Here is a 13,626-nt window from a genome sequence, read left to right on the forward strand (position 1 = left end):
TTACCTGGCTTGAAAAATTCAAAGTTGTTACTTTAAAATTTCAGTAAATGCTGTATTTTATTCACATCTAAATAAGCTTTTACTACAAAAAGACAGAACATACTTAAAGCAAACAGAATAAACTTGTAAGTTTAAGCTACGACTTAATATTATTCACAAAAATGTTAGCTTTTGCTACGAAAAAGGTACTTTAGTTGCATACTACAATTTTATTCACACTGCCCAATAAATAGCTTTCCTACTAACTGGGATTTTATGCAGAGTGTTTTCCTAAGTGAGTCTTCAAACTACCTCTTTGTGTAAATTGCTTAAAACAAATTTCACACTTGTAAGGCGTTTCTCCAGTGTGCGATCTCAAATGTATTTTCAAAGTACTTGTTCTGGTAAACTGCTTAAAACAAATTTCACATTTATAAGGATTTTCTCCAGTGTGCAATCTTAAATGAGTTTTTAAATTTCTTTTATCACTAAACTGCTTAAAACAAATTTCACACTGGTAAGGCTTTTCTCCAGTGTGCACTCTCAAATGAACTTGCAAATGACTTGCTCGAGAAAGCTGCTTTAAACAAATTTCACACTTGTAAAGCGTTTCTCCAGTGTGTATTGTCAAATGTCTTTTCAAATCACTTGCTCGAGTAAACTGCTTCAAACAAATCTCACACGTGTAAGGCTTTTCTCCAGTGTGCACTCTCAAATGTCTTTTCAAAAGACTTGTTCGAGTAAACTGCTTAAAACAGATTTCACACTTGTAAGGCTTTTCTCCAGTGTGACCTTTCGTATGTTCATCCAAAGAAATTTTATGAGTAAACTGTTTAAAACAAACTTCACACTTGTAAGGATTTTCTCCACTGTGCAATCTTAAATGTGTGTTTAAATTTCTTTTATCACTAAACTGCTTAAAACAAATGTCACACTTGTAAGGCTTTTCTCCAGTGTGCGATCTCAAATGTCTTTTCAAACGACCTGCTAAAGTAAACTTCTTAAAACAAATTTCACAGTTATAAGGCTTTTCTCCAGTGTGAACTTTCATATGTTCACCCAAAGAACTTTTCTGATTGAACTGCTTAAAACAAATTTCACACTGGTAAGGCTTTTCTCCAGTGTGCACTCGCAAATGTCTTTTCAAATCGTGTGATTGAATAAACTGCTTAAAACAAATGTCACACCCATAAGGCTTTTCTCCATTGTGCACTCTCGAATGTGTTTTCAAATTATGTTTCCGAGAAAACTGCTTCAAACAAATGTCACACTTGTATGGCTTTTCGCTAGAGTGCGTTTTTATATGTCGTTTCAAGGATGTAGCATTATTTACTGTTGCTTCTTCAGTGGTTGCATTTTGTTGTTCTGTAGAGCTTGCATGTTCAGTTTTCATGACTTTCAATTTGTTCTGAGAAAAACCTAAAATAAAAATACAAACTAACTATAAAATTTTATTAGAAAGAAGCAGAAACTAATGGGTAAAACAAAGGTAGTAACAAAATTTAGAAGATGGGATCTTTCGACAAACAGACCATAAAAATCTACTTTTTTGCTGGAATCAAGGTTCGAAAATATACAGTAGATTCACAATTATCTAAGGGCCGGTTGTTCGAACGCTAATCAACAATGATCATTATTAAATATTTAATTACTGTCACCAAAACTGTCAATGTCAACTTTGTTTGGGTCGCTGAAAACATAATTATAATTACAATTATGAGATTTATTATTAATTATGTTAATAATTATTGTTATATTAATTGATTATAGTCTCAGAATTGTAATTAATTATGTTTTAACAATTGACATTGACAGTAATTAATTATTTGATAATGATCATTGTTGATTAGCGTTCGAACAACCGGCCCTTGGTCTATGTTATCCGAGCCCTTAGGTTAACCAAGACAAAAGTCAGTGAAGTCAGCCCGTATAGTCACCGCCTTATTTGTAGGAATTTGTTTGTAGCGTTTTGTCTACAACAACTGTTTTATTAAGAGTATAGTTTAGCTCTCCAGGCCTAGAAGACCCATGGCTTTATTAAGAGCACAGGCGCAAATATTTTACGTCTATCCCTACTTTTTCTTTCTTTACATGGTAAATTACGTACAGTAAAATTCTCACTGGTATGGATATGTATATAAACACTACTTGACAATGACATTGTCACCATCAACTTTTACTAATTAAGTCGGTGTTTCAGTAATCATCTCTAATCAAAATCAAAATTGTATCTTGCTAACTTTTCGAGAAAACTGATTTTAGTAGTACATTCTTTCACGGCTTTCGCTGTAAATTTTACAGAACCGTTTGAATTGACATGAAATTTGGCATACGCATAGCTAACATGTCAAAGAAAAAAGTGTTATTGTACCGATGTGTGCTTTTGCCCTGGAGGTATCACCTCCTGTCGTGGGTTAAAAAATAGATGTCCAAAATAAGTACGGAAATGGATATAGTGACTAATTTTAAGCAACTTATGTTCTATAATTTTTTCACCAAGTCAACACTTCTCGAGTTATTTGCGAGTGAATATGTTCATTTTTCAGCAAAATTACCACGTTTTTAGACAGTTTTTTGCAAATAATTCAAAAAGTATTTTATCGAAAAAAATGTTTTTAGCAATAATATATCCCGTAAAGTAGTAAAAATAATATGTTGTATGCATGAGGTCCCTAGACCTAGTAGAACCAGAGTTATAGGCAATGAAAAATAGGTTCATATTCTCCAAATTCCAAAGAGAATATTTCAACGTGAAATATCAAAAAAAAATGAAGCACTTTTTGGGGAAAACTCATTACAACTTTTTTAAAGTGTATAAAAAAAGCTTTATTTCTGTTTTTATAAAAAAAGTTTCTACCATCAAATGTAAGCAAGTTACGCTCAAAATAAAGTTGGTCCCTTTTGTTTTGGCAAAACAAAACGGGTCAAGGTCAAAGGCGACCTTAAATTTAAGGTGAAATTAGAAAAAATTAGGGTTAAGTTAAGCAAGATGGTTGCATTCGATTTTTAATCGATAGTTATCAATATTGAATAATTACTAAATCAGTAACGTTTTAATTTATTTTATATAAATATAATATAATAAAATACTACATAACTTCACTTTTTGACATAAATTTAATTGATAATATCGCAAATTGTGTATATTTTTTAAATAACTAAAGTAAATAAATTGTAAGTTACTCAAATAAATAATCGATTACTGCCATCGACCACTTACATTCAATCTCGATTAATCGCGGCAGGTAAAGTAAAATTCTTCTTTCAGTACAATAAACTGTTACTTTACTACCGCAAATGAGGGCAAATCAGTACAATAATGAATGACTTTAGTGACGGTTGGCGATAAAGATATTTGCAAGAAGTATACCATTGGCGACAGCGGTGGGATAGAAAAAGTATTTAATTATTTTTGAATGGTTAATACGAGATCTACAGAATTTAGTAAGGAAATGGATACGTCAGGACCCCCGCATGGTTTATAAAAATGAAAGAAGATGAAGAAAAGCGTAGACAAGAAGAGAAAGAGGAAAGGGAGCAGCGTAGGGAGGTGAAAGAAAAGCGTAGGCAAGAAGCCGAAGATATGCGTAGACAAGAAGAGGAACTGAAGAAAAAGAGAGTGTCACCGAAGAAGTAAGTCTCTGCATGACCACGGTTGAACAGGAAGAAGATAATGATCAGACTTCTCTGGAAAAAATTAAGAAGAGTCAAAAGAAAGATAATGACTTAAGTCTTACGAGAATGGGTTAAAAATGGGGTAAGACCTATTTGGCAGGAAATATCCAAATACAGTGGAACTATAAAGGCGTACTGGGCTCAATGTGAATTTCTATATCTTTCGAATGGTCTGTTATATCGGAAGTGGGAAAGTCCCGATGAAGTACGTATAGTTCAACAAGTGGTACTGTCAAAATCACACATTAAAAGTGTGTTGCAAGAACTTCATAGCAGCCTGTCTGGAGGACATTTTGGAGTAAAAAGGACACTGACCAGAGTTCGAGACAGATTTTATTGGATAAATTGTCGCCGAGATGTAGAAGATTGGTGTAAGAAATGCGATTTATGTAACGGTAGAAAAGGCCCTAGAAACAAGAAGTCGTGGTAAAATGGCACCACATCTTTCCGGAGATCCTTTTGAACGACTTGCAGTTGATATTCTCGGTCCACTTCCAACGACAGAGAGAGGTAACAAGTACTTAATGGTTGCAATGGATTATTTTTCAAAATGGCCTGAAATTGCACCCCTTCCTAATCAAGAAGCGACTACAGTAGCCGAAGCATTTATAACACACCTCGTATCAAGACATGGATTTCCTTTAGAATTGCATTAAGGACGAAATTTTGAAGCAGAATTATGGCTAGAATTAATGAAAATCTTGGGTATTAAGAAAACTCGCACTACAACTCTCCATCCACAATCAGATAGAATGATCGAAAGACACAATAGAACTATTTGTCAATATGTTTCTATGTTTGTTGCTGATAATCAAAAAGATTGGGATACTTTAATTCCTCTATTCCTGTTAGCCTACAGAAGTTCTGAACATGAAGCAACTGGTTATTCTCCATCTATGATGATCACCGGTAGAGAAATGAAGCTTCCTCAAGATCTTATTTTCGGAAGATTGCCTCCCTGCGAAGAAGAACGTTCATCCCTGACGTACATCGAAAATTTAAGAGAAAAATTAGAAAAGGTCTACGAATTTGCCCGTAAAAGTTTGAAGCTTCAAAGTGATAAAGCCAAGTCCAGGCTAGATATGCATGCTACGGGGACAAAATTCGAAAGAGGTGACCCAGTATGGTTATACAATCCAACACGTAAGAAAGGACTTTGTCCGAAACTTCAACGAAGCTGGGAAGGCCTGTACAGCGTCCTGCAGAAGATAAATGATATTATCCACCGCATCCAGTTTTCAGCTAGAAGTAAACCCAAGGTAGTTCATATCGAGGGACTTTTTCTATGTAGGATCAATCTACGGAACTGTCATAACAATATATTTTTTTGTTTGAGAAAAACTTGTTTATCGTAGCATCATGCTGTATACAGGGTGTCCAGAAACTCTACCGACAAACGAAGACAGGAGATTCCTCAGATAATTTTAAGATAATTTAACCCAATTCACTTAGTCCGAAAATGCTTCCTAAGGGAGCTAGAGCTCTTTGAAGATGGCGTCTTGTAATTAGTTTTTCTTAAATACCTCCAAAACGCTTCTATTTAGAAAAACGAAAATTGATATGCATATTTACTTTTCAGAGATGAATCGATTCCATCCATTGCAAATTTCTAGTACCGGTCATAGGCGTCCGTTTTGGGTAGAGCAACGGGTATTTTATCGCATAACTTTTTTGTCCTTAACTTTTATGCATTTTTGACACCGGATTATTAAATTATGAGGTATTCTAGTACTAAAAGGTACTCTTGATTTAAGTCGGTAGGACACACCGTTTTCTAGAAAAATCGATTTGAAAGTTTTTCGTTTTTGGAATTTGAAAAAAAAAATAAATAAAAGAACTTTTCAACAAAAAACGAAGTATTTTACCAACATAAAGTAAGAGTAACTTTTAGTACTCGAATACCTCATAATTTAATAATCTAGTGTCAAAAATGCTCAAAAATTCAAGACAAAAAAGTTATGCTATAAAATAACTGTTGACCTACCCAAAACGGACGCCTATGACCAGTACTAGAAATTCGCAATTAATGAAATCGATTTATCTCTGGAATATAAATAAATGTACCAGTTTTCGTCTTTCTAAACAGTTTTTTTTGAAATTTTTTTTTAATTCAAAAAGCGAAAAGTTTTCAAATCGATTTTTCTAGAAAACGGTGTGTCCTACCGATTTAAAACAAGAGTACCTTTTAGTACTACAATACTTCCCAATTTAATAATCCAGTATCAGAAATGCATAAAGTTAAAGATAAAAAAGTTATGCGATAAAGTAACCGTTGCCCTACCCGAAACGGACGCCTATGATCGGTACTAGAAATTTGCAATGGATGGATTAGATTTATATCTTGAAGATAAATAAGCGTACCAATTTTTGTTTTTCTAAATAGAAGCGTTCTGGAGATATTTAAGAAAAACTAATTACAAGACGCCATCTTAAAAGAGCTCTAGCTCCCTTAGGAAGCATTTTCGGACTAAGTGAATTGGGTTAAATTATCTTAAGAATCTCCTGTCTTCGTTTGTCGGTAGAGTTTCTGGACACCCTGTATATCACTGTAAAGAGCTTTAAAAATGCTGCAAAATGACACCTCTCCCAGCATTCTATTCTAGCTCAATCAGGTCAGCTTCTACAACCATTCCAATAAAGTATTGTCGCGGTGTTTTGGACCTTTTTGGAAAACTTTACATAACCATATTTCGGAAACGGCCTGAGATAAAAATTTAAAATTTTGTATTTTTCTTCACCTAATCATCCACTATGAATACTCTAAATTTTAACAAAATCTAAATAGGTCAGGAAAAAATTAATTCAAAGTGTGTTGATTTGACCTGGAATAGCTCTTTTGTATCACATGTTTAATATGCGTGAACTTGAACTAGGTATATTTGTTATTATTTAGATCGGTATAAAATATGCTGAAGAATCAGTATTGAAATATACAGGGTGTAACAAAAATACGGGTCATAAATTAAAGTACATATTATGGAACCAAAAATAGTTCGAATGAATCTAACTTACCTTAGTGCAAATATGCATATAAAAAAAGTTACAGCCCTTTGAAGTTACAAAATGAAAATCGATTTTCTCGAATATATCGAAAACTATTAGAGATTTTTTATTAAAAATAGACATGTGGCATTCTTATAGCAGAAACATCTTAAAGAAAAATTATAGAGAAATTTGTGCACCCCCTAAAAATTTTATGGGGTTTTGTTCCCTTAAACCCCCCCAAACTTTTGTGTACATGCCAATTAATTTATTATTGTGGTACCATTAGTTAAATTCAATATTTTGATAAATTTTTTGTCACTTAGTATTTTTTCGATAAGGCAGTTTTTATCGATATGCGGCTTCTTTTTTAATACGTTTACATACAAAATTTATGGGGGTTTTTTGCCTTTAAACCCACCCAATGTTTGTGTACGTTCCAATTAAACTATTACTGCGGTACCATTAGTTAAACACAGTCTTTTTAAAACTTTTTTGCCTCCTTGTATTTTTTCGATAAGGCACCTTTTATCGAGATGTGGCTTCTTTTTTAATATGGTTCAAAATATACCTAAAAATGTAAATCATAAATAAATTTTCATATTATTACCAAGTGTCCATAATCGTACTTAACCATATACAAATGTGGTGGATTTGACAAATATTCAAAATATCTCGATAAAAACTGATTTTTCTAAAAAGTACTAAGAGGCAAAAAAGTTTTTAAAACATCGTGTTTAACTAACAGTACTATAATAATAATTAAACTGGAACGTATACAAAAGTTTGGGGGGGGGGGGGTTTAAAGGAACAAAACCCCCATAAAATTTTTGAGGGGTTTTCAAATTCCACTATAATTTTTTCTTAAGATACTACTGCCATAATAATGCCACATGTCCATTTTCAATAAAAAATCTCTAATAGTTTTCGATATATTGAGAAAAATCGATTTTCATTTTGTAACTTCAAAGGGCTGTAACTATTTTTATGTGCACATTTGTACTAAGGTAAGTTAGGTTCAATCAAACTATTTTTGGTCCCAGAATATGTGAATAAATTTATGACCTGTATTTTTGTTACACGCTGTATAGATATATAGTAATAACTATGTAGGTGTTGGCCGATGTGTTACGAATCATTGTTATTATTGTTTACAATAATTGCTGTCTGCTACTCCGCTAAATAAAAGTATAATGTTAGCAGATTAATTCGTTTCTATTCTATTTAATTAACTTGGACCAGAATGGCATTATGTACACTTATTTGTGACACTGGGCAACAGGTACTCCAGAGATCACTTCTGACCTCATATTCGTTTTCAGCGAACCCAAAAACAACCAAATAATAATTTTTGACTAATTTTTTATGAATTTGCCGAAAACTCCAGAAGACGAGGAAAACAGTAGGTACCCTGCACACCAGGTACTACGGAGATCACTTCCAAAATCATATTCGTTTTCAGCTACCCCAAAAACCCCCGAGTAACTAAATTGAACTGATTTCCGTCGATAATAATTGACGAGTTCTGAATTTCTTTATTGTCTGTTTGAGATGCTCTTTAAGAATGCATTTTTTGTATGCAGTTTTTCAATATTATCTCATGGCTAGTGGTCACAAAGTTTTCTGGCGCATTCACGAATCGAATGCAAAAAGAATAGGGAACTTGCACTAAAAAATTTTTTTGCATAAAATTGTTAATTTATGTTTTAAAATGTTATATTCAAAATATTACGTCTTAAAAATGAATAGTGTACGTACAACATCTGATCAAAGTTCCGCGCCTAAAATTTCCGTTTCAAACAACTTTAAAAGCGAAAGCTGGGGTCTGACGTCACAGGCCACTCGTATCGTTTGCCCGTTCGGTGGGCTATTGCATTTAATGCAGTTTGCCCATAGATAAATAATATAGTTGAAATATTTTGTTTTACTCTGTGGCAAAAACGATTTTTTCTGTGACAGGCAAAATATTAACATTTTATCTCTGTTGACATGTATCAAAAAGTTCTTTTTTATGAAATTACTTTTGTCGTTTCTTGTGTTAAAGAACAAAGAAGAAACAAGTAACTTGAAAATAAACAAAACTTTTAGTAATAAAAGTAAGAGTAACTAAAAAGTATTGGTGCTACTATAGTATGCGGTCTACAGTCGGGTTTCTACTATAGCTTGCGGTCTACCGAGGGATTCGGTGTAAGTATAAGCTGAGATGATAAAGATATTATTAACTTGTAAAATTACAATAACGATTCTTCTTATTTATGCGTATTAGTAACTTTGTAAAGAAGGATTTTGTTGGCTATGTACACGTTCTATCGGTACGTCTGCTAATCACCATAATCTTTTCTCAGAAGGCTTTGAACACAATAATGAAAGGCTCCAGTAGGTACTAATAAACATTACAATAAAATATAATCTTTATTATAATGCAAATTACACCGTAATCTTTTCCAGGATATACGAAATCCTTCGATTAGAGGTAGGTAGATCAAACCCACGGGGTAAACCGTATACTATAATATAATGGTACCAAACTATTGTCATAAACGGTTTAAACATGCTAATTAATAACTCTTACTTATTTGCCTTGACACCTCGCATTTCTCCAATAGAATAGCTTTCACTACTTTTTATAAAAGTTGCCACCATGCAGACATCAACGGTAGGTAAGTTAGTCAGATTGACCTTTTGAAAAACCCTCGTCCGGCATATTATGCGTTTTACACTCTTTACAAAGTAGCACTCAACTTTATCAATTTCAGTTTAAAACTAAGCTGATTGGGGAACTATTATTACAATATATAAGATAAACATAAATAATACTTAGGAATTTTCCATTAAAGACGATTAAAATGTAATTTACCCATGATACCAACCCTAATCGCGTTGTTTCCGACTGCCAGCCCGGTTGACCGTGGCCCGTGACGTCGAACCAATAGAAGGACGTTCAAGAGCCTCCTAGAATATTTGTTTTTTTTTCGCATGCAAGCGTTTTAAGATCATGTTACCTTATGTTTTTTAATATCATTTTAATATTTAAAAATTTATGCAAGTTCCCTATTATTAAGATCCGTCTTGTCGTTTTTTTTTTCGGAGGTAAGGCCGATTTTAGTGTTTTATTGCTTCGCCTATAAGTATTACCGCAGCAGGATAAATCTTCGAGCATCTGACTGAATTAGACGTAACTTAACTGGACAGCTTTCTACTGGGATATTATGCAGAGTGTATTCTCAAATAGTGAGTCTTCAAAACACCTCTTTGTGCAAATTGCTTAAAACAAATTTCACACTTGTGAGGTTTTTCCCCAGTGTGCACCCTCAAATGAACTTTCAAATGACTTGCACAATTAAACTGCTTAAAACAAATTTCACACTTGTGAGGTTTATCCCCAGTGTGCACCCTCAAATGAACTTTTAAATTACTTGCACGATTAAACTGCTTAAAACAAATTTCACATTTATAAAGATTCTCTCCAGTGTGCAATGTTAAATGACTATTGAAATAAACCATCTGAGAAAAGTGCTTCAAACAAATTTCACACTTGTAAGGCTTTTCTCCAGTGTGATCTCTCGTATGTTCATCCAAAGAAGTTTTATGAGTAAACTGTTTAAAACAAACTTCACACTTGTAAGGCTTTTCCCCGGTGTGCAATCTCAAATGTGCTTTTAAATTACTTTTATCATTAAACTGCTTAAAACAAATGTCACACTTGTGAGGTTTTTCTCCAGTGTGTACTCTCAAATGTCTTTTCAAATGATTTGCTACAGTAAACTGCTTAAAACAAATTTCACAGTTATAAGGCTTTTCTCCAGTGTGAATTTTCATATGGTCACCCAAAGAACTTTTCCAATTGAATTGCTTAAAACAAATTTCACACTGGTAAGGCTTTTCTCCAGTGTGCACCCTCAAATGAACTTGCAAATTACCTGCTTGAGTAAACTGTTTAAAACAAATTTCACACTTGTTAGGTTTTTTTCCAGTGTGCAATCTTAAATGACTATTTAAATGAACCTTCTGAGAATACTGCTTCAAACAAATCTGACACCTGTAAGGCTTTTCTCCAGTGTGCACTCTCGAATGTGTTTTCAAATTACGTTTGTGAGAAAACTGCTTGAAACAAATGTCACACTTGTAAGGTTTTTCGCTAGAGTGCGTTTTTATATGTCGTTTCAAAGAAGCTATGTGGTTAAATTGTTTAAAACAAATTGTACATTTACATGTAGCACTCTTTACTGCTGTTTCTTCGGTGGTTGCATTTTGTTGTTCTGTAGGGCCTGCATGTTCAATTTTCATGAGTTGCATTCCGTTCTGTGAAAAACCTAAAATAAAAATACAAACTAAATATACAGTAAGAACCACCATACTAGATCCATAGGAACATTGAGCTATTGCATCCAGATACATCCCTAATAGCACACGACGTCCTTTGGACGTCCAAAATAGGTCCATTTTTGGTCCTTACGTCCATGGACTATAAACGGACGTCCTTTGGACGTCCCATGTTGGACGTCCTTCGGAAGGAATAAATATGGACGTCCGACGTTGGACGTCCTTCGGACGGAATAAATATGGACGTCCTTTGGACGTCCGACGTTGAACGTCCTTTGGACGTCCATACTGGACGAAATACGGACGTTTTATGAACGCTTATATATTTTATATTGGACACATTATACCAATTACGGGATCAAATAGCAAAATAATTCAATAAAATATCAACTTACGCGTTAACTTTACGTTAATGAAATACAGTCAAACCTGTCAGTAACGGCCACTAAAATGAAAGAACTATTGGCCGATATAGAAAGGTGGCCGTTATTGCCAGTTTTTGTAGTCTAGATATCCTGTAAAACTTGTGTTACTGGCCACCTGATAAAATCGGCCAGTTTAAAAATTCCCCAAACCAATTATATCTAGACTACAAAAACTGGCAATACCGGTCACCTTTCTATATCGGCCAATAGCTTTTTCATTTTTAGTGGCCGTTACTGACAGGTTTTACTGTAATTGGTTTGGGGAATTTTTAAACTGGCCGTTAGTACAGGTGGCCGGTGTTTGCAGGGGGCCGGTAACACAGGTTTTACTGTAGTTTAAATCGAAAAGATTAAATCTTAATTCAAAATTGTATATACAATTATTACAATTATAAACTATATAGTTTAATATCCAAAACATGTTTTTGATTTTATGTAATGTAATGAAAATCTTATTTGTAAATTATTGGTTACAATGTTTTACAATAGGAAATATTCAAGAATAAATAAAATAAAAGTTTAATCCTAACAACACAAAACATTCCAGGAATGTAGGTACTACCGTTCTATTCCGGATTCCGTGAACATCTATCTGATTAAATTATGGGTGGAAAGTTACCACAAGATATTCTATGAACATAGTACAATGTCTTCCTGGAGGGGTAAAATTTTCCATTACAAGATTTTAAGAGAGGCCATTTACTATTCAATTTGCGTTCATTTTCAAATTTGCCGCGCGAGTATCGATGTAGCGTCGCGTGGTCATTGGTCATCACATTTCATATATTTATTTCATTTTCATGGATAACCGATAACCTAAAAATTTAGTAAAAATTTTGACTGGAAAAAAATGCATCGATAAGGGGGTGTGGGAAATGGAAATTAGTGGCTTTTTTGCTGTACTCTCTGCTAGTTTTTGCTCTGGTCTCTGGCTGGATCTCTTGTTTAAACAATTTTGTAAGCATTATAAAATCCGTTTTCAATTTTCTTTATTCTTTATGAAACGAATCATTTATGCATGCATATTATTACCTGTAAATAGTAAGTATTTTTTTTGATTTTTAATTGTAAAGAATAGAAAAATTACCGTTCATTTTAATTTTTTTTAGAATCAGCTGAAAGTGATCTACAAAAAAAACCAAGGAGGAAATGTATAGCCTTGTGGCTATGAAAGGTAAAAGAGAGATATAAAAAGTGTATTGGCTAGTTGGAAGAAAGTCCACATTGTCCATGCATAATAAGTTATTACTTTATCAACAAATATCAAGAAGATAGCAGGAATAAGTCATGAGCAACAACTTCATAAGTTCAAGAATATTGAAAAAATCCAGCTCTTCGATACTACTGGGCAAACTAGAAGATTGAAGAGGACACAGCCTTTTGAACTAGTTTGAGTGATAGGTGATAGTGAAAAACGGAGCATAGTGCTTGTGTGCTGTGCCTGTGTATGTTAGAATAGTGCACGATCTTGTTAGATTAGTTAAGAGACGCTATGGGGTAAGCTCTTCATTTTAAGAAACAGTAGTAATTTAGGTTAAATTAAAATTGCTCATTGGGCAGTTATGACCAGATTGCTTTTTTATGTTTGGCAAAAAGGGCTTAAGTCAGAATTGCACATTGATAATGTTTTGATGATTTCTGGACCAGAAAAAAACTGTTGTAGATGTAAACTGTATGTACAGTAGAATCTACTACAGTACTGTAGAAATCATCAAAACATTATCGATGTGCAGTTCTGACTTAAGCCCTTTTTCCCAAACATCAGAGAATTTTAATGTACAATAATTCTCCTATCTGCTTTTTCATGAATTTTGTAGGAGACGAAAAACCATTTTTAGGATCATCTGCTTTCACATGTAAATTTTGACATGTTTTGTAGTAAATAGTTGAATTTACTACAAAACATGTCAAAAAATACATGAAAACAGGAGGTGACTATAAAAAAAGTTTTTAGTCTCTCTTACAAAACTCATGAAAAACAAATCGGAGATATGTCACATCAGTGACTATATCCAGGGAATGTCTAAAAAATATACTTTGATGTCCCAAGAACCAAATATAACCTACAGTCCATCTAATTTACTTACCGTTGCACGTCATTATCTACGCCAGAGATCTAAGTTGACATAGTTGCCAAAGTATAAAAAGATCCTGAATCCATTTTAAATCAAATTTATCACATAATTATTGTAAACGTGGATTATACAACAAAACAAATTAATATTCAATGTAAATAAGTAAA

At 33.4% G+C, this 13,626-nt stretch overlaps 1 protein-coding gene across 2 annotated transcripts in view; it reads right to left on the reverse strand.

Moving 5' to 3' along the window:
• Positions 1–243: 243 nt before the first annotated feature.
• The window catches only part of LOC114328665 (zinc finger protein 227-like), a 41,590-nt gene continuing 28,207 nt past the window's right edge, over positions 244–13,626 (reverse strand). For both annotated transcript variants that reach the window (XM_050654917.1, XM_050654918.1), the window contains exon 3: positions 244–1,398. In XM_050654917.1, the coding sequence (XP_050510874.1) occupies positions 254–1,398 (1,145 nt within the window). In that variant the 3' untranslated portion in view covers positions 244–253. The remainder of the gene's footprint in view (positions 1,399–13,626) is intronic.

This window comes from Diabrotica virgifera, chromosome 6, assembly GCF_917563875.1.
Source record: "Diabrotica virgifera virgifera chromosome 6, PGI_DIABVI_V3a".
Taxonomy (NCBI): Eukaryota; Metazoa; Arthropoda; class Insecta; order Coleoptera; family Chrysomelidae; genus Diabrotica; species Diabrotica virgifera.